A 21,185-nucleotide genomic window follows, 5' to 3' on the forward strand; every position below is an offset into this window, starting at 1 on the left:
CTTCAGGAAATAGGTGCGACATTTTATTATGTATTTGTCGTAGTGCATAGTTTAAAACTGGGACATATCAAACAAAGACTCTGGTTGCCGTAGACCAGTCATAGGGTGTCTACGGGTGTTTTCTAGAGGCAGGTGCGTGTGGAGGAATCGATCTCAGGCAAACAACCAATGTTACAGAGCCTGTGATCGCAGCTGGTCCGAGTTGCCACTAGATGGCAACACTTCAGGCGACCGATGGCACTCTTCACCGCATCACGATGACACATTGCCTCAGTCATTTTCTGCCGTTAGGTAACGCTGACGGACGAACGCCAGACTCTACCACTCTACTAGCCACAATCAGCTGCGCTGACTTACTCGGGTTTGACGTAGCGGCCCGAGAACAGAACCAGGCCGAGCTTGTTGTCAACAACGGCGAAGAAGAAAGGATGGTGAGCGAAGAACCTGAACGGCTCTGGCCCTCGGCAGGCCAGCACTGCGATCGGTCCAGTGGCGGCGGCTGCCTCAGTGCCCTCCTCGTTCACCTCAATGAACGCCTTGTGAACCACCTGAGAGACAAACAGGTCCCTGCTGCCCGATATCTTGGACAGGTCCGCCGACCGGGCGTCAAACAAGTCAGTGACGCCTAGCTTCTGCAGATGGCCCTCGAGGTTATAAAACGTCTCCAGTTTGAACTTTGGGATGCTGATGCTGGTTTTCCGATTGCCGAGACGTTTCACGATCGACTGGACTGGAATGCCAGCAAGCTTCTCCTCCAGCGCAGCAAGTCCATCTTTCTCGTCCGGCAGCAGCAGTAGCATGCTGAACCGCTTGCCTTCGTACGGAAGCTCGAGAGCTTTACATCCCAGCCCCGCGCATGAAGGGCGGCACCTGAACTGAGTGCCTTCCATGTGCATCATGCTCGTTTTGACAGCAACCTCAGGAGTGACGAAGAAATCCTCCATCCGTGTCGCCTCTTTGTAAAACTTTTCCTTCCAGGAGCCATTGAAATAGATCGCATTCACCAAAACCAGGCGGACTTGTCCGTTAAAAGCACTTGGATCCATCAAGTCCTTGATTTTTCCTTTTGTCATGGACTCCACGTCATCATTGATCAGCTTGCTCGTGCTTACTGCATCTTCGAAATCCACGCTCTTCAGATCACTTTGGTACTTGTTCTTCATGAGCTCGAGGAAGCTGTCCAAAATGCTGTAGGAGTTCTGGACGTACATCTTGTTAGCGGTGGTGAGTGTGACGTTCGGCGGGTCGCTCAGCTTGGCTAGCACCTTGCCGTAGCCGTTGTGGAGCGCCGTAGCGTCCTTGGGAAGAAGCTTTAGCGCCTGCCGTAGCTGTAGCTCCGTGTCTCCTGCGGCGCCGCCGAAGGCCATGGCCAGCGCCGTGCAGATGCTGAACGGCGACAGGAGCACGTTTTCTCCGCCGGCCGCCTCGGCAAGAAGTCTGTAAAGCTGGCAGGCCGTATCTCTCTGGTGTCTGGTGGCGGCATCCATGGCGCTGGGATCGATTCGAGAAGACGGGTACGGGCAGAGTCCGGCGGTCGCTGTCGGTCTGGCGAGCAGCAGCAGCACTGCCTCACCGCTCACTGCCTCCTCAACGGCAGACCACTGGCTACGCCTCGCTGAAAGCCGAAGTGAGTTTTTGCTCCACTTCAACAGTAGCAGTCGCGGCGGAGCCGAAATTTCGTTCAGTCCAAGGCTCTATGTGTTCACTGCTCAGTCACCTAATCGGGCCGGCGGCTGCACAGTGCACAGTGCCGTCTGACCAGCCGCGGCGGCGCGATGGCGGCGGCCGGTTGAAACCTCCACCAGCCTGATTCACTGCGACAAACGTCACGGTATCCACTGACGTAGACTGGTTACACATGAAACTATGTCAACCGTCACGTCCTCGCTGCTTCACAACAGCACCGTCCGTCGTGTGCTGCGCAGATCTCGACCCCACCTCTCGCGACTATTCCGCTGGCGACCGCGCAGTCGGTGTGGATATGTGCGGGAAGTCCCCGGCAGCCTGCTGGAATTCACGACCAATGCCATAGCGCCCACTGGCACTGGCCTCGTCCCTCCCCCCCCCCCCCCCACATGGGCAATTGCAATGGGAGTCGAAATCAACCCGATTTTAGGTATTATTTTTATGGAGTAGGTAGATGTTAAAAAAGAATAGACGCCTGACCATCGCAGGTCGATGGCCTGCCTGTGGCAGCTGTCCCCTCCCCTTTTTCCGACCGGATCCTCCTCATGCAAAACCCGCTGCAAAGGCTTCGGCTTTGTGTCCGTTACGTGGTCTTACGACCTTGGCCCAACTGCTGGTCTCGTACCGCTAGCGTCATCTGTTCGTCCACAGCTAGCGCCACCTACCGCATGTTAGCCTCTGAGCTCGCCTCGTGCTGTGCTTAGCTGACCGACTGCAGCCCATCGCGGACTGTAAAAGACTGACGTTAACTGCCCTGTGTGGCTGACCTCTTGGCCCATGGGTCGTGATGGTAGTGGCTGGTGGAGTGCTACACCGCTACATCAAATCGTCCAGATTTGGTTGAATTATATTAGACTTGACGCATCGGTTTTCTGCATACGCTGGTCGATTCGGCTGAGGGAAAGGAGGGTTCGACCCGGATGGGGGTATGGGAGAGGAGTTACGACAGCCCTCGTCACTCGCCCGTAATTGAGTTAAAGCTTCGCAAAAGGAGCGCGTGTCTCGTTTCGAGTTACCGCGGATGTCCAATATTGGCCTCAGGTCAACTGATGACCTCTGAGGCCAGGTCACAAAGGTCGGATCTAATTTTCGGCCAATAACTTCTCCAAATAGGGGAGAGTGGGGTGGGTTGTATCAGTTTTTACTCCGAGACCCATAAACTCGTAACTATCCGTGATAAACTCATTATTTCCATACTGTCCCCTTCCTTGATTCTTCTGCTTTTTTGTGCAAAGTAACTTTTCCGCTACCTCTACCAGTTTTTCTTCTACGGTCTGCCGAATAGAACAATGTTTTTGATACAACTTGCCCCATGGCTTGGGTGAGTTGTATCACATGGTGGGGTAATTTGTATCACTATTTCACGTTTCAGGGAGTGTGCTTGCTACTGGTTTTGAACATAACAGCAACATTAAATGGGGTTAATACAATGCATAGGTATGCTCAAAGGCTACACTTTATTAGACCAAACTTAGGTCAATGCAATCCGAACGAAACATCAACAGACTAGACGCAAAAGTGGCCCGTTAAGAGCAAAGAAGCCAACACATTGTGCCGAAATGGAACGAGCATTGACTAGCTACCTACAAACGCGAGCCAGGGCTTAGCTTTCGCGATCAAAAGCAACATACCCATACATACATACATACATACATACATACATACATACATGTTACAACATACCCCACCCGGCTCTGATACAACATGTACCTAGCCGCCATCTTGGAAAAACATCCTCGTGCTAAAAAAAACAGCGGACAGCTGGAGAAATCCGTTTTCACTCACGCAGCCTTAGAACCTACCCTCACCACCGCTACGGAGATCTTTCAAATTCGTGCACATCTAAATGCCCAAAACACACATTTTCTTGCAACTTATTTTTTTAGAATGACATTAAAAAAAACATAAAATCGGCTCTCACCTCGAGACGCGTCCACTCAGCCACAAGACAGAACAGGGAAAGATGGCGCCCGGAAAACCTCGTCGGCTGGTCGTGTCGCGAGCGCCATCCATTGGATAAGTTTGGCACAATTCGCCCTGATACAACTTGGACATGATACAACTCTCCCCGCTCTCCCCTACTGTCGGTGCAACAATTTTTCCAGCATGCTGAACTGAGTGGAATAGGCTCCTGGCTTAGGAAACATCAACATAAAGTAATGCCATGTCAGGCATTGACAGGGCAATGCCTTGTCAAGGACGGTCGGGTCAAAAACTTGGCCAAGGAAAGGGATGATCCATGTCATTCGGTTTGGCACCTCAATCTGAGTTCTTTAGCGCCTTTGCTGACTCGCTAATTCAGTTCTATCGGGATTTATTGACTAAAAAACTCGACCTCGACTGGCGTTACGCGGAATTGAAATGCAACAGCTAAGCATCGGACCATGCATAGATAGTATGCAAATTGCAATCATGAACACGATCTCCATACGCTGGGAGTAGCATAAGAGCATTTTCGACTATATAAGAGCCGCTTGCATATTTGCCTGCCCTTAGGTATTGATTTACAACGAAGAGGTCACTTGACCGATTATACCTCAGGTAATCATCCCTTACGAAAAACGGGACACGGGTACAAATTATGCCTAAGGACTTTGGAGTTCCTCTCATTTTTTAGTGTTTATAAGTGTAAGTGTATATTCTCTTGTGATATAGGTTCCGCGCTGGTACTGAGAGCGCTAAGAAGTTCCGATACCGATTTTTTTAAACATATAGAGGGCAGAGGCCCGTGCATAACGTCGTAGGTCAGTGACCTGACCGGCCTGAAGATCGGTTGATGCCAAGAGATCGGCATCGGAAGAAAGGCTGCAGGTATACCAAATTTCAGCTCTCATGCTGAACCACAACGAACGATATTACGATATAAATGATCGATGCAAACAGCCTCGCAAATTGAGCCGTCTAGGGATTATTCCATCGCACCGTTTAAAATAACAACCTATCGGTAACTTTATATTACCAGCGACCGTTCAAACACGATGTTTGCTTATCCACGCTGAATTCTTGGTTTGGGTAGGGTCAGCGACTCCTTCGGCATTTGTGGGTGTGTGAACCATTCCTCCAAAAGGTGTGTGGAACGTGTGGAACAATTATTCATGAGGTATAGCTATGAAAGCCAAGGTCAACGGTCATCCGGAATGCGACCGAGAGCCGTTTTGACAAGGAGCCCTTTGTTTCCGTTCGAAATTGGGAAAGTGATGGCACCTACATAGTTAAATGCTTTGGCGATATTGTCCCGTGAAATTATTTATGGTGAGCAGCCCGAACCGGAAAATAAGCAGTGAAGCGGGAGTCGAGAAGTGTCAAACGCCGTTTGTAAGTTATCCCAAAGCTTGTCAGAGGACAGAGGTATGTATGTAAGTACGTACAGCCTACAGGTCTCGCGCGTTTTAGCGGTAGGTTTTGCCCCTATGAAATTTAGTAAATTTCCGGCTATATCTTCTTCGTCTAAAGCTTTTAACGGTTGGAGATGCGATCGATTTATTCGTACACACGCCTGCTATGATCTTCTAAAATGGCTTCAGCGCATAGGTATCGATTAGTGTCTGAGATATAGCCGGAAATGTAAAAAGGCAAAACCTACCGCTTAAACCCGCGAGAGCCGTACATTTCGATATTGTTTTCGGTAAGCTGAGAAATTCCGAAGGTCTATCCTGGTTACCCGACTTAAAGGCGACAAACCACGGTCAAAGAACATCGTGGGCCGTGCGTCGCGGTCTCAATGAGTTATAGGAGGCACAAAAATAGCAGCAGTCATCTGTGAAATTGCACGACACACTTTTATCGACTTATGTAACGCAGAACCGCGTGAAGAAATGGAGGACTCATCGTGACCTATCCCATCCGGGCAGAGGACGCGCACCTCGCCAATCGCCGGGAATGCGCCTATTCTCCGCTTCGTAACGGTGCCCCGAGGCACCACCGTCGGCCGCACCTCACTAAACAACCCATTTGTCACGTGACACGTTACATAAGGCTTAGAGGATGTCACGTGATCATGTCCTCGGGCACGGCGCTAACGACAGCCGAAAACTGCCAAGGTGACCGGAGAATCCCGGGAAAACACAGACGAGAAGACGCACACACACACTCTCACACAGACAAACACACGCTCTGGCCGCCGGCCTTCCAGAGCCAGTTTTGGACGCGACTATAAAACCGACTGGTCACAGGCACGCCCCAGCATTCCAAGGAGTTTTGTCGGGACGACACCAGCCAAGGATACGCCAGGTGAGATTTTAATCAGGAGCCCCCAGCAAACATCTGTTGACTCCTTGTTGCGAAAGAGAGATACAAGAGGAACTTTTCATCGCCAGGACCAATATTGATTAGTAACGTTTAAACATAACGTTTGAACGCAATGTTCAGCTTAATTACGGATAACACGATAAGAGAGATATACCTACATTTATTCCTGCCGTGGTTGACAATTTCAGTAAGATGTTTCATCAGGCTATTTTTAATTTTCATCCGAGGCATATAGACTACTGATACAAAGAAGTGTATGTCCGAAGTCATTTTTTATCTTAGTCTTTCTAAAAAAAATATCAATGTTATCCGGCACGCGGGCTGGGTCGGCTGGACTTTTGGAGCCAGCTTAGGTCAGGCATTAGGAAGAAGGGAAATGACGCTTAATTGGACGGTATCAACATCTTATCAAGGACGATACAACACCACGCTATTCCTTTCTTGGCACCCTCCAACCACATCTTGCGGCTCTAGCAACCCATTGCTGTGCCGGCAGTATGAAGGTGACGGGTACCCTGACGCTGCTGTGCTGCCTGCTGCTGCTGCTGCCGGCCGAGGGTCAGCGACGCCACTACCGGGGCCGGTCAAACCGCGGCAGGAACCCCGGCCGCGCCCTGCGCCGGCTGGCCACAGCTGGGCTGCTGTTCGGGGCCGGCACCGCCGTGGGAGTGGCGCTGGCTCGCGGAAAGTGAGCAACGGGGGTGGGAAGAGGAGGGCCGAGGGTGGGGAGGGGAGAGAAAAGCTTGGGTAAAGGAGAGATCGGGCTGGAAAGGAGAGACAGGAGTGGCGAAGTTATGAAAGAGATTGGGGAAAGGCAGAGATGGGTTTATGAAAGAGTAGAAACGAGCATGGAGAGTGGAAGCACGAACACGAGGAAGGGAAGATAGGAAAGCAAACATCGACCGGATATTTGTTTATATATTGCTTCTCAATCTAATTTAAACATGTTTTTTTATGTATGCATAACATTCACCCCGCCCTCCTCCCGTCGACTTGGAGCGGTATCTAACACCTCCCCTTTCCCCGCCCAGGAGGGACGTCTCGTTCGATGACGCCAACCTGGGACTGGCCGAGGAGACCGTGCTGGAGGCGGTGCAGGCTGCCGACTCTGACCGCTGCATGGAGCAGTGGCTGTGCGACATCACGGCCCGGCCCGAGCAACAGAGGGCGGATGAGGAGCAGGATATGGTGCTGCTGTTTGAGTGAGTATGACATGGTACAGCGGCTTGCTGAGTTCGAAGGGGAGAGGGAGAGGGGGAAAGACAGAGAAGGAGAGAGAGAGAGGGAGAGAGGGTTGGGTGAAAAAGAAAGGGAAAGTTTATAATGAGAGCACTTTTTAATCAAGCGTTGCTGTTTCGGAATTGCTCAGCAAAATGAGGTGCGTTCTCTTCTGCAGCTCGTTTAGCATACCTACTTTCGAATCTGTACAGGGACCCGCAGTTGCTACTGTACACATATATTACCAATTTAGAATTGCGCTATTATTTGCTAAGTGCTGGCCATTGGAGAAAGGAAATGTAGTGCAAAGTATGGAGGAATAACACATGTTTGCTCCTAGGACGTATGTTTTGTATAATTCCTCTTACCGCAACAGATATTCTTCCAAAACTACAATCGTGCTATTTTTCCGCGCCGGTTGCCTCCCCAGATCCCGTCCTTGGTATCGCCTATAGCTTCCGTTCCCGCTACGTGAATGAAAGTCACGTGACTACTACAGGTTTGCGCTCAGTACTAACACACCTAGCCCGAGGGCCGGTCCGTAGCGGGGAGGGGTAGAACGCCAGAGCTCCAGCGCAGTGGAGGTGGTGGTGGCCCGTATCATAAAGAGGCAGCCGTAAGCAGAACTACAATTGCCGCAGTATAAGATTATGATCAAGTTTTCTTTAGATGTATTGATTGACAAGAAATTGCAATGCTTATCCGATATAATAAAACGGTGTCCAAGGCCTTGGAAGAACGATAAAACATATTTAGCAACGTATAAATTTCTGATACAGGCCATGACCTTTCACTTTGCCTCCGGGGAGGACCGCTCAGGAAGCCACATACCGAACGAATCGAGGCCTCGCATCGCGGCGGCAGAGGAGGTGGATAAACCATCGCCAGATCTTTCGGTTACTTATGTTTCCAGAAGAAAGAGGGGGGAGGTGGAGGGTGAGGGCTGTTTTCAACCCACTCACCAATCCTTTCCTTATTAACTTATAGCTTACCGAAAAATGCAACACAATGGTGGCCGTCACGAGATGTAGCGAAGAGTGCCTCAGCCACACCGGTTTTGAGTAAACTTTAAGCATTGGAATTCAGGCCATTGATCCTGAAGCATTATTTTATTTTTGTCGTGCATAAGCTGGGATGACGTGGTTCAAGTTAATTGCGAAGAAACGGTTTTAGTTTCAGAACATTTATGAGGCTAGTCGCGCCAAATAGTATACGTTTTTTGCAAAATGTCAAATAGAATGTTGACGTGCTATCCAGATGATGGAATTTATTTGACACAAGAAGTCAAAAAGTGGAATCGTTAGTCATCCTGCATACCTATAAATCGATTCGTCATCTTGGTTCGAGCTCAATAGTTCTTTTCGCGGATGATCGGTTTCGTTTTCTTTCTTTTTTTTTTGGGGGGGGGGAGGACAGATTATGAGCCAGTAACCACCCTCCCCAGTCCCCCAAACAACAATTGTTGACAAATACTGTGATGGCCTAAAAAATGCCCTCAATTGTGTGACGTAGGGGAGAATGAGGTAAGTTGAGGTAAGCCGCTTTTTGTTTTTCGTAAGCTACAGGCTAACTTACTGATCATTTTTCTGCGTTTATACGGGTTGGACGGATAGAGTGGTGATTTGCGCATGTAATGGTGGCCAGAAATGTTTCATACCGCTTATTTTTGTACTGAAAAGGCTACATCAAAAATCATCTTGCACGTTGCTCATCTTACCCCATGGGCGGGGTAAGCTGAGACACGTCGTGGGGAAAGTTGAGCATGGATAGAAAAAGCGAACCTTTTCATTTCCCGGGCGCGGCGAAGAGTGAGCTCTTTTATTTACTCCATGGCATAGATACTTATGGCAAAGTTTTTTCCTCCATCAAAAAGTGACTATTTTAAGCCTTCCAATAGCTCGTAAATTTTCTATCACGGAAGAAATCATTTTATCCTTCAGATAATCTGCAAATCACTTACAACTTGTGTCAACAAAGATCAACAAAGATCAACAAAGAAAAACAATTTGCTACCTACCATTTTTATTCAGCAGAAACAAGCGCAGCTCAGTTTGGTTTTCGACAGCGGAGACAACAATGGCTTATCCGGCTCATCTTCCCCCAGGTGAAAATGACTCATCTTGCCCCACCCGTGGCCATTTTCGATTAATGACACCCGCTAAGGAAAATAACCATGCACCGCAGATAACAACCATCTCATTTTACAGGCAAAACATGTCTTAGTTATCAGGGGCGATACCACATGTTACCGGGTGCTGAGCGTGAGAACGTTGCCGTCTCACGTGAAAGACTGCAGCATCGTAAGCGAACGGCACATGGAAGCTCAAGTCAATTAGCGCCATATAGGAGCTGAGAAACATGGGGTGGCTAAACTTGCCCCTTGGCTCATCTTACCTCACTCTCCCCTATCTGGGGCTCTCAACTTTGATTTGTTAAAGTTGTTTGTCTGTTCATTATAAAAGCTGTCAAATTTGCCGTATCGTTAAACTTTTATTGAGTTTGTATTTCACACTTATCTAAAATGAACAATTTTGTCACTGGCTTCTTTTATGAATGGAATTGGATGGTCGCATGAATGAACGAATGAATAGCTCCATTTGAGCATCAGCTGAAATCAATCCTAAAATTTAATCTACCAGTCTGCAACGAAAAGGTTTAAAAACCAGTGCAAGTTAGGTGCAGTTTCTAATCTATGCCGTTTTTTATTAAGTGTCTCATAGCTCCTTAATCTTGAGCCGCTTCTCTTACGATTCATTTGATGTGGTGCTTACATTGTTCAAGAAGTAGTATTCGAGCTCGTTGGTCTTAAAAACTGCTATCGAAGTAAATTAAAGTGTTTCGGGCTTCGGCACTTAAAAACCAATCGATATTTAACCCTCACCCACTTAGGCATTTCTTTTCAGCGTCTTATATGTAGCAGAGGGGCGTAGAAACCCTCAGCCATTTATGAATAGCCAGAGCTTCGCTGAAAAATAAAAAAGAGCGAGCTACTTGTGGCGAGAGAAATCGGATGATTTGAGGGCCCTGGTCATCGCTGACGAGAGAAAGCCAATTATTTTTATGTCCTGGTCAATGCTGAGATCTTAGGTCACTAGTTGACCTCCCAGATCAGGTTAATAACCCAAAAGCACGGAAAATTGGGTCCTGCTAGAATTTCTACAAGTGAAGTTTGCTGGGACTTGGCTTGCTTCTGACTCCGAATTTGCACTTGCTTTGATCAAATATGATGTATCAAAGCATTTGGGGTAGGACGGGTCACGCCAGACCACCCATTAGGCGTTCTGCCGGCTATCCATAGAATGTTAACCAGCACTTACAGCCTTGCAACATATTGCATAGGCACTATAACTGATACCTAAGTATGCCTAGTTTTCAAATGCTAAAATGAGTGCTAAATTTCAAACAACACTTCCTAAAAACCACAGTAAAAAGGTGAAAATTTAAGGAAGTTAACCGAGATCATTTCAAGTAAATGACCTTAACTTGAGTTTCACGTGACCTTGGCACCCACAACAATCAATGATACAAACATTAGATAGTATATTTCACATGTTGTCACGTTGCTTATCACGAAACGACTATAGAAACACACAGATGTGCGCTGACTTTCAATTGCTATTCTGGCCTGACATGATCTTGAGAAAAATAATCACAGGTTAAAGGTAATTTGGTTCAGGGATTTAAAATTCTCAGACAAGATGCCAAAATTATCAGGGCTATTTAATTTTCCGGGAAGTTGTAAAATTGATTAACTCCAGGGCACCAAAGAATCGTCGCAATCCTTCGCTTTGCCGCGATTTATTGGTGAAAAACAGGGGGCGCGGTCTACTTACCTCTACTTATATGTGTGGTGAGGGCTAATATTCATTTTACCTGTTATTAATATGCAACAATTTCTACATGAACTGAGACCAGTCCATATGGGTATGTTTTTCTCACGGACAATGACAATATAAAAACAATGCGAATAAAACCAAACGTTTCGGACAACAACGTGCCTTCGTCAGTGGAGAAAAATAAGTGTATAGGTTCAACATCGATGAGAACTATATGCGGCACCGTCTCGGTGTGGCCAGCCGGGTTGCCGATAAAATACACAAATGTTTATAAGCTTCCATGATGTGCTTAAAAACTGCTGAAAATATATCTTAAAAAAATAACTACTTCAGCGATTTTATCGAAAGAAAACATGTATGCCTCATTACTTATTTCTTGCCACTGACGGAGGCACTTTTTTGTGCGAAACGACTGTTTTATTCGTATCGTTATTGTATTGTCATTCCCTGTGAGAAAAAAGGATAACTCTTCAGTTAGTAACCATAACAGCGAAACGGCTTAATGTAACACAATTCACTGTGTATACGAAACCTATAAGTCCCTAAAAATAATCCTATTTACAACTTTTAAAAAGATACAGCTTATACAGCTTAGGCATATAATTTTTTCTGCATTAAGATAATATTCATTTATCTCCACAGAATATGGTAAATTAGTGCTGCTGAAGTTCGCTTTCGAAGCGTCTCCTCCAGGCATTCCACAGCTCTCGTGCCATTTTGGATCACGGAACATGGCTGGGCGCACGACAGGCCGTCTGCGAGCTTGGACGGACCACGTGACCACCTCCTCCCCTCCCCCTCACTCCCGTCCCCTTCCCCAGCAGGGCGTCCGATCTAACCGCGCCCCAGGCAGTCGGCTCGGTCCGACCCTCCGTCGAGCCACGGCCCGAGGCCGCCTGAGTTTGTGCCGGGTGCAAAACTGGAGCAGTAACTAGCGCCGGAACTAGTAGTCAGCACGACCATCGTCAGATGGCAGGAGTAAATGGAATAAGCGGTTCCAGGTTTCAGAAGGAATGGGGCAGGAAAAAGCGCTGAAAACAATGTTTTGCTGATATAGCCATAAAAAGTTCACTGAATTAGGAGAGCAGCACATCAGTTTAAAGCCCTTCAGATTGTGGTTTTAATAAGCACACAATCATTTCCCAATTCGCCTCCAACGGTGTCACAGGCAAAGAATACGCTGAAATACTAGTGTGTACAGAAGCAACTGCGGGTCCCTGTACCTGGGTATTTATTGACACACGCTCCTTAGCTGTCAGCAGCGTAACTGGATTGTCCCTATATCTCAGGAACAACGAACCGCCATAACCGTGCCACCTCTGACCGGAGCCGTTTCCTCGTGTGGCAGGGACGAGGCGGCGGCCGGTATCAGTGACCAGCCGGGCTCCTTCCACGCGGTGTACGTGGCAGCTGCCGCCCGCGGCCTCCGCGCTGCCGCCGAGGGCGACAGGAGCTCGTGCCAGCTGCCCAGCTGCCGGCTGCAGCCCGACCAGCTGCTGCAGCAGCTCAGGGCCGCCGAGGAGAGCGAGGAACGCTAATGGGATGGCGACGGTAGCACGCAACCATCGGAGAGCGTTAACATCTGTAAGGAGGGCATTAAATCTACCGTGTATGTAGGTACTTGTAGAGCTGATAGCAAGACGCTGCAGAAAACGCGATGCTGCAAAATGCCGAAGAAGCTATTGAAAGTTGTCTGTAGCTATCGAAACAGCACCTAAAAGAGCGAGCCCGTTTGGTAAACGGCTCTGAAAGCAGCACGTGTGATTGGATGGGCATTACTTGTGACCGTGACCTCATGATGACCGTGACTCATGTAAATAAACACATTTCACCAGTAAAAGGCTCGGTCTTCAGGTTTTAGCGCTACATCAACATGCTGCAGAATGCACATTGGAAAATGCTAGCATATGTACGAATACTATGAATGGTTTATCCTATCTGCGTGACAGGGCTATCTGTATACATGAGCGCATGCGGAACAAAACAAGTGACAGAGGGTAACACTTAACAGTATTGAACGCTATCACATCACATTCTCTTCATTAACCCTCGCCCGCACATGGGGGGGGGGTGGTTGCCACCCCCCCCAGGCAGTCTTTCTGCTCTGCACTCAACAGTTTTAGAGCTAGAAGGCTGATTTGTGGTATAGCTGCTCCTCTATCCTTTTTTAATGTCCACTGAAAATTTCAAGTTTCTGGGATTTTTGGTTTCGGAGGTATGACCTTGTTTTTCAGGTCATGTCATGACCCAAATGGCCAATTCTCAACATCTTGCGTTTGCCATGGGCCTTGTGAGCTTTTGACACCTTGATTTCGGCCTTTTTTGCCAGTCTTACCTTCCACCTATCATGGACCATGTTGTTCGACGATGTACAGGGGTCAAGGTCAGGGTCAAGGTCAACCTAGGTCATCTAAGATAATTGCGTTTTAGGCAAGCTGAATTTACTTTTTGTGAAGTTTTTTGACTGCATTTTTGGTAAAAGCTTCTCAGATCATGATTTCATGTAATATGGACACAAAAACAATCGGTGCACACATCAGTATACACACATACACACACAGACATACAAACACATATAATTGACCTTGACCTAACTTGACCTGAAATGACCTCAGCAGCAAAAATCTGGTCGGGTAGTGTGACAAAGAGGTTCTAGCTGGCTTGGCACCAAAAAACAGCATCGTCATCGGTATTTGATAAGCAGCGCACTTGATATCCAACGGTGACCCAAAACAGCAACATTTTTTAGTTTGACCTGACCTGGAAGGTCAATGACTGACCTGAGAAGGTAAAACTGGGTATCATTGGATTTGTCTCTTCCCAAAGAATCTTTTTGGTCTTTACCGCTAAGCTCTATCTCCAACAGGAACGAAATGGCGCAAGGGGGGTGGCAACCCCCCCCCCCCCCATGTGCGTTCTAGGATGGGAAAATGGCATGTGCGGGCGAGGGTTAAATACGACTCTCAAATCAATCGCCAGCAATCAAACGTAGGGCAAATCAGCTATCTTCTGTGGTTCCAATCTCTGTACCTATGAATCTGAGTCGCACGTACCGCGTGATCCCCTAATCTCCACATTAGAGGCGGGTGGGCATCAGAGCGATTATCTGGGACCGCTCCATTGGCTGTGGTCGAGAGTATCGGGGGCCACTTCAGATTCCCTCGCTCGGCTTTATCTCTGTTACTATATTGCCTCTTGATCGCCTCTTGAGTCGAGCTCACACACACACCGATCAACCCACAGGAATAGTGCAGCGCTGATAGATATAGTACGAGGGATCATGCTGGGAATTTGAAACGCCTTTTGTAATCTGGCTGTAAAGGGCGTACCGTAAAATAACTCAGCCAGCGTTTGATAGATAACTAATCAGGACTGATGTCATTGATATGTTCGAAATGAACCCATGCCATGAATTCTATAACGATCACACTCACCATTTATGGTCGTTGATGTCTCCAAAAAATGCCGCCGAAACAAGCTGTATTTTGTAAGATACATTCCCTTTTAAAATGTCAGCCTTACCTCTTTAGAATGAGGACTGTTTAAGCAGGCAGTCTTCTGCTACAACCAGCTGCTTTACCTTCCAGGATATGCATTCTGCAACCTCTCCGAAACAGAAATGAACATAAATGTCACGCTGTTGAGATTGGCAAATGAGTTGAGCTAGGGGCTTCTCATGACACTTATGATTTATCTATATCTCGTGACACATGTCAACTAATGAAAGTTACATAATAAATGCATATATTGAGGGGAGCGATGCGCTGCTAAAAAAAAACTGTCTTGCGTACTATATGCATCGCATAGACATTGGGCACAAAGACGAATTGATCATATCTATGTTCAAGTTTACGACGCATGTGCCATTGTAACGATGAATGGTCTTGTGCAGCGAATGATCTTGTGCAGTCTTATCGCGAGTCTTACTGCCGCTTAAGCCATCACAATCAAACAAGATTTGAAATAAAACTTAATTGGTGCAGCTGAAGTTACTAACTTTGCCAACGCTATCACTGCTATCACTATCATAAAGCTATCACTATCACTGTTATAGCGTATCCTGCAAATCACAATAAACTTTATAGCAACGTGATTGTAATCTAGTGTTTTTCCCAATGCTCATACGGATTTAAGTTAATGATCTCGAACTCTGCGTATCTCGAAATCTAGAACATATAATGCGTCGCAGGATAAAGATACCGGCTTAAGAAGCACATCATTAATATATTTGGTCTGTTGAAGCTTGTTTCAAATCGAGAATTAAAAACAAAAGTAGGTATGCATAGAACTACGTATATTGGCAGACTACATTCAAACCGTTTTAAGAAAAAAGTAGCCTTTCTAAGTTTCTACTAGCCTATCGCGTTACGTAAGCATGAAATCGCTGTATACATGACGAAAGCACATCTTTTCCCTTCTCACCCTGAGCTCAAATATGCAACAGACGCACAAACAGCGGCGGATTTGTCTCCCGCCGTGCCGGCCCACTATCTCGGCCACATGGCTATACTACAGCGGCAGCGGGGGCTCTCAGGCGCGATATCAGGGCTTCAATTGCTCGTCGAACAGATATGAGCACTGTCACTTCGAGGGCCGATGTGACCACCGACACTGACTCGCCAGATATCTGTGGGGCGGCGCTGAAGAGAGGCGGACCGACGCAACGTCTGACCTGACCCGACCTGACCTGACCGGAACGCACCCGGTCGACTGGTCCTGACCTTTTCCGATCCATGATCTAAATTAACCTTCTCAGTCCCTTTACGACCATTCCCAGCCCGAACCGATCAGATTTTAAATCCGACTTGATCTGACCTGCCGGTGAGATGATAATTCCCATGGACCGAGTGCGGCGGGCGTGTCGGATACGCCACCCCATTATCCGAGAGAGCCTGGCCGAGCTGATTGGAACAGCCACGCTGGTGGTAAGTAGAAGTGCATTTCTGCAATCTGCACATACCAGACAGGTAGATGTATACCGGCACGGGGCTTTAACGTAATCAATTGCTGGATCCGCCCCCAAGAATTTTGTCGGTAGATAAGATGAGTTGATTATTGAACATGTGCTTTAATGATAAGGGTTCATTGCTTTCATACTTGGCATTGCTTCTGGGAACGACTAATGGGCACACTTCTGTTGCCTTTTTGAGGAGTTCAAAAATCTGTTTAGGCATTTAATTGGAAATAGATTTCAATTCAACCAAAGGGTGCATTCGGGACATGCATGCAACTAAATACCCAGAGCTTTCATCGCTCATGATCAAGACATGGTCATGCACAATCAAGTCAAGTCGTATAGTCAGTCATGGTCAAGGTCTTTTAACATCCACAAATAAGACAAAAAAGCATGCATTACACATGCCGTGGCACCTTTTGCTAAAAAGGGATGCAATGATTTGAATAAGGTGATCAATGATCATAAGTACCTAATGCATGAGCCGTCAGGTAAGGGTCTGCTTTTTTGTAGAAGCTCGTTAGCAGCTAGCGATAGCGAAATAATGACATTATGCTTCAAAATCAAGGAGTGTTCGTCCGATACCTCTTCCTATCTACAAGTGCAAGGGTAATTTGATTTATGCTTCATGCAATGTATTGTTACTTTCAGCATTAGGTCCCACATTTTTTGTACGTTTTCAGTACCGTTATTTTTAAACGTTCTCAGCCCATATATCAGCTAATATAGATAATCCCCCAGGGCGTCATTCAATGTGTTCACAGTTTTTCGGCGATGCGGCCATCGCCAACAACATGATCATCGGCAGCACCACCGCGACCGTGGTGAACGTGCCTCTTGGGTACGCCACGGCCCTGGCTCTGGCCGTCTACGTGTCGGGCGGCGTGTCAGGTGAGCGAACGGAGCACGAGACAATCTCACCACTGTGCGCATGTGCCATTCACATGCAAGATGCGCTGCCTTGTGAACTTAAAGCGGGAGTGATGTTACAGACGGCTTATCAGCTTTCGAACAGGCTGTAAAAAGCTTGCATTGCTTCAGAAGATGCAGTAGATATATACCTAACGTTTGAATTATTTGAAGTGCGTTCTAAAGTGAAATCTGAAATGTCATACCGCTGTATAAAGAACCCGAAAATGTATGCGTACTTCACAGTATGTGTAGAACGGTAGACTCACTAGACTCGATGTCAATATACGCTAAGTGGCGAGTATGCAAGTCGAAGATAAAAAACCTAGAAATCAGCAGGACGCCTCGTCAAAGGGATTGAATGTGAAGTATGATGAAATCGTGACACAGCTCTACATAGAAGCACCCCTAAGGTATTTTCCAATGCAAAGCCTGTCATTAGACGTTACAATGGATCACTGCGATGACCTTTGACCTGCAGGAGGTCACGTAAACCCCGGTGTGACCTTGGGAATGTGCCTGACCGGTCGCTGTGACCTGAACCGGCTGTTGCCCTTTACGATCGCCCAATTTCTCGGCGGATTCCTCGGCGCTGCACTCACTCACGGACTCTTCTTTGGTGAGTTCCACGCTGCTGTGTGGGATGGGCTAATTCCATACCTAAGATTTGCTAGTAAGTATGGTAAACCCGCTCCGATGAATATTTTCATGGCATTATCCTCTATTCTGTGTTATCTTACCGTGCCTTACTCTATGCACAATGTAGTAATTCATATAAGTAAGATTCTCATTTATTTGCAGATGTAATCTTTGCACGTTACTTATGATGTACTATATATTTTAATCACTCAAGGCTTCGCGAATCTTTTTTAACTTGGGGCCAGGCTGTTTCGGTTCCAGTGGGACTCTGCACCAAACTGTTTGGTGTTTATTTATAACGTGACGAATCGCAATCCAGTTTGCAACTGGCGCCTGCAGCATAATCCCAGCTCGGCTTAATAAGTTCTAAAAACGGAAATTATCTTTTGCAGATGTTTTCCAAGATGATTCCCAGCATACAGACGAGCTATATGCTGCTGTTTTCGCGACATACCCCAATGGATTCATATCTACTGGAGGAGCGTTCCTGGACCAGGTAATTATCATCTTTTGAATTAAACATGCATGACCTTGACCATCTTTTGAAAAACATGCAACGTCAGCGTGGATTGCTGACTGCCTTGCCTCCATGCCAGTGTCATTGTGTGGAACAGAGAACAATAACATTGAAAAAAATACAAAAGACAAATGTAGTCATTTTCTGATAGTTTTTATTCGTGAATCATGCACTTCATTATCAATTATCAATTATCTATTTTTTTTGTATTTATTCAACAGACCGTCAACAGGCACTTGACCCACTAAAAGACGGAGTCACAAGACTAAAAACAATAAATATGGCACACACAGGCAGCATACACACGCCGGGATAGAAACGCAGATACACATGTAACTAAAATAGAAAACAATGAACAATATAATGAAATAGGCAATGAAGTGAAAATATGAAGAAAAAAAATGTGTGAACGACCACTGAGCATAAGTTTTAAAATCCCATGTAAGGTGGGAAAGAAACCATGATACAAGGTAAACCAGAATAGCTGAACAAACAGTAAATATGAACACAGAGATAAACGATGTATAGGTACTTTAAAAACACGTAAAAAAGTATAAAGTGAAATGAAAAATATAAGAAAACATTAAAAATAGACATATTTAAAATCATAAAAATATAAAATCTATGGGTATGGGCTATGTTTCCATTGAAGTTTAAATTCATTTCGTATGGGCTGTTCATGAAAGCACCGTTATAACTTTTTCCAGAATTCCGATTATATGTCAACACCCATTGATTGCATAGAGACATGCAGCCATAGCCACAACCCTAGGCCCTATGTAGGCACCGCCCAACGCTGTCCCCAGGCCATGGGCACTGCGATGCTGCTGTTTGGGATCATGGCCGTCACCGACCGACGCAACATGGAGGTGCCCAAGGGCGGGGTGGGCGCCGCCATTGGCCTGGTGCTCTTCGGGGTGATCACTGCCAGCGGCTCCAACACGGGCGCAGCGCTCAACCCGGCCCGCGACTTTTCGCCGCGCCTCTACAGCTACATCATCGGCTACGACAACGTCTTCAAGTGAGCTCATGACGAGGGAAATTTGATTGCTGATGGGTGGTTCTCGTTATTGACTAACTTTCGGCTTCAACAATACTTTACTTCTAATAAAGTCCCTATAATTGATATTTTTCTAGCTTCAATGCGACATGGCTTTGGCTTTCATTCGACACCCAAACATCCTAGAATAAAATTGTAGGCGTCAATCACTCAAGTATGGTTGGTTTCTAAAACCTCGTCGACCATGCATGCCTTTTTTTACATAACATGGAACGAGCTCGACAAGTAAACTGTCAAAATACAGCTTACCTATAGTCATACGTACTTACCCACAATTACATATTTCAGGGCAGGCGACCACTTCTTCTGGATCCCGCTGGTGGCCTGCTACGTGGGTGCCTTCATCGGCGCCTACCTCTACTTCTTCTGCATCGAGGTGCACCATCCGGACGAGCTCGAGGAGACTCCCGCCGGCCTGGAGCTTCAGATGACCCCGGCGGACGTCAAAGTCACTCGACCCGCTCCCTCGCAGGGCCACCACAATGGTGGATTCCGGGACGATGCGGACTATTCCAGGGGTGGGGGTTTCCCGCGCGACTCCAGGCACCAGAGGGGTGCTGGATACCCCAGGGATCCGGGATACCCCAGGGATCCAGATTACCCCAGGAGCGATGCGTACCGGGATAACAGGTACAGCTAGGGAGATCACAGCTCGAGGAACATGCACCTGTGGTCCCACAGAGTGCCTGAGAGCGTCATGTCGGTATGCATGTGCTGAACGTTGTATGTATTTCATAAAAATCAAAGCTTCACTTTGTCACCTTGCTATAGCAGAACCTAAGGACCGATAATAATGGCATGCTAACTTAATATGTGATCGCTTGATCGGAAATATCGATGACGTCATTGTCTCTGTAAGCGCCTTTAACATCACTGTGACGTCATTGCTGCCCGTTGCAATGAGTGGACGACAGTTAATCCTTTTTATTGGTTTTTAGTTCCACTAAACCGAAGTGCATCGTCCCGTAACCATCTGAGACATCCTCCCCGAACTGACAGCGCTGGCTCCTCCGTCATCCTCCAAAGTTTCTCGACTAAGAGTCATCTCCACCTGCATCAGCTCCAATACTCTACCCCACTCTCACCCCTCTACCCACCGACGACATTTGGTGGCTGCAGTGATGGCCTCACCTGGGGGCGCAACTTGCTGAGTGGGCGCCCCGCAGCCTCCTCTCTGGCCTTGGGGCGAAGATTAGCCGGCAGACGGACCATTTGGCCGGGTGCCAATCGGACGAGCTGGTGGTGGGTACTTGAATGTCCGTGGCGCAGTGACTGTGGAAAATGGGCGCAGGAAATCGACTCTAGAGATGCATTGGTCGAGCCGCGGCGCTGTATTTCGCAAGAGTATCTTATAAGTGTGTAGCTAACATGACAACAATAAAAATGCAGTCATATCCGGATTCATTGACTTTTTACCGTGGTAGCATTTACGCATGTCAGATGACTGAGCTGTTTTTTATCGATGAGGCTATTATTGGCTGACACTCCGTCTGGGATTTCCGGTAGCGAGGTCACGTCTCATGGTTTGGTGAAATGAGGTTCGGGATCCCGAAATATACTGCGTTGACACTTTTTACAGCGCCAAGAAAATCCCAGCATTGAGTGTCAAAATAAAATTTATATTGGCTACCCGTCTCCCTCACAACTTTTGCAGATAACTGATAACATTTGCAAAGAAGTAAATGTCGCTTTTTAGTACCACCTGGCAGTTTTACACTGCTCCCAGACATGTGCAGGGCAAGGCCCTATATACCGTGCAGGGTCTGTACAGCATACAGGCTATAACCAACGTTGCGGACCAGCTTGATTTGGGACGGTTATCCTTCGACTTCATGTGAGCAAACGGTCAGGTGACCTTTTAAGAATGGCAACGGTTATAGGACAGATCAAATGACTTGATAGCCAGCTTCCCGGAGAGAGCTGAGCTAATGTAATTTTTGCCAGATAGATCTGTAATTTCAGTCAACTAGCTAATTGCCTTAACCTGGCCCTTCACTTTAAAGCCTGTTGATCACGAATTAGTTACTGCGTAAAAAGAATGTTCAAAGCGCGTATCGTCAGCCTAAAGGCCACAAAACGTGTAAAACGATCACCAGCGCGATATACATAAGGTAAGAT

At 47.0% G+C, this 21,185-nt stretch overlaps 3 protein-coding genes across 3 annotated transcripts; 2 read left to right on the forward strand and 1 right to left on the reverse strand.

The window, feature by feature from the left end:
- Positions 1-17: 17 nt before the first annotated feature.
- On the reverse strand, positions 18-2,005 carry LOC122386196 (leukocyte elastase inhibitor-like). The gene has a single exon (XM_043375150.1). The coding sequence runs from the start codon at positions 1,485-1,487 to the stop codon at positions 354-356; it is 1,134 nt and encodes a 377-aa protein (XP_043231085.1). The 5' UTR covers positions 1,488-2,005; the 3' UTR covers positions 18-353.
- A 3,764-nt stretch (positions 2,006-5,769) lies between these two features.
- Positions 5,770-12,828, forward strand: LOC122386192. Its single transcript, XM_043375146.1, has 4 exons — positions 5,770-5,916; positions 6,431-6,622; positions 6,966-7,136; positions 12,337-12,828. The coding sequence occupies exons 2-4, from the start codon at positions 6,432-6,434 to the stop codon at positions 12,524-12,526; spliced, it is 552 nt and encodes a 183-aa protein (XP_043231081.1). The 5' UTR covers positions 5,770-5,916; position 6,431; the 3' UTR covers positions 12,527-12,828.
- Positions 12,829-15,540: 2,712 nt separating this feature from the next.
- LOC122386218 (aquaporin-9-like) lies at positions 15,541-20,467 on the forward strand. Its single transcript, XM_043375205.1, has 6 exons — positions 15,541-15,913; positions 16,707-16,833; positions 17,333-17,470; positions 17,883-17,986; positions 18,814-19,028; positions 19,356-20,467. Exons 1-6 carry the CDS (start codon positions 15,815-15,817, stop codon positions 19,705-19,707), a joined length of 1,035 nt encoding a protein of 344 aa, XP_043231140.1. The 5' UTR covers positions 15,541-15,814; the 3' UTR covers positions 19,708-20,467.
- The last annotated feature ends 718 nt before the right edge of the window (positions 20,468-21,185 follow it).

Source organism: Amphibalanus amphitrite, unplaced genomic scaffold (assembly GCF_019059575.1).
Source record: "Amphibalanus amphitrite isolate SeventyFive unplaced genomic scaffold, NRLGWU_Aamphi_draft 000243F_arrow, whole genome shotgun sequence".
In the NCBI taxonomy this organism is placed as follows: Eukaryota; Metazoa; Arthropoda; class Thecostraca; order Balanomorpha; family Balanidae; genus Amphibalanus; species Amphibalanus amphitrite.

Coding starts and splice junctions, on each gene's coding strand:
- LOC122386192 (XM_043375146.1), top strand. CDS start 6,432: ATGAAGGTGACGGGTACCCTGACGCTGCTGTGCTGCCTGCTGCTGCTG. Junction 6,623..6,965: donor GTGGCGCTGGCTCGCGGAAA/GTGAGCAACGGG, acceptor TTCCCCGCCCAG/GAGGGACGTCTCGTTCGATG. Junction 7,137..12,336: donor GATATGGTGCTGCTGTTTGA/GTGAGTATGACA, acceptor CTCGTGTGGCAG/GGACGAGGCGGCGGCCGGTA.
- LOC122386218 (XM_043375205.1), top strand. CDS start 15,815: ATGATAATTCCCATGGACCGAGTGCGGCGGGCGTGTCGGATACGCCAC. Junction 15,914..16,706: donor TTGGAACAGCCACGCTGGTG/GTAAGTAGAAGT, acceptor ATGTGTTCACAG/TTTTTCGGCGATGCGGCCAT. Junction 16,834..17,332: donor CGTGTCGGGCGGCGTGTCAG/GTGAGCGAACGG, acceptor TTTGACCTGCAG/GAGGTCACGTAAACCCCGGT.
- LOC122386196 (XM_043375150.1), bottom strand. CDS start 1,487: ATGGATGCCGCCACCAGACACCAGAGAGATACGGCCTGCCAGCTTTAC.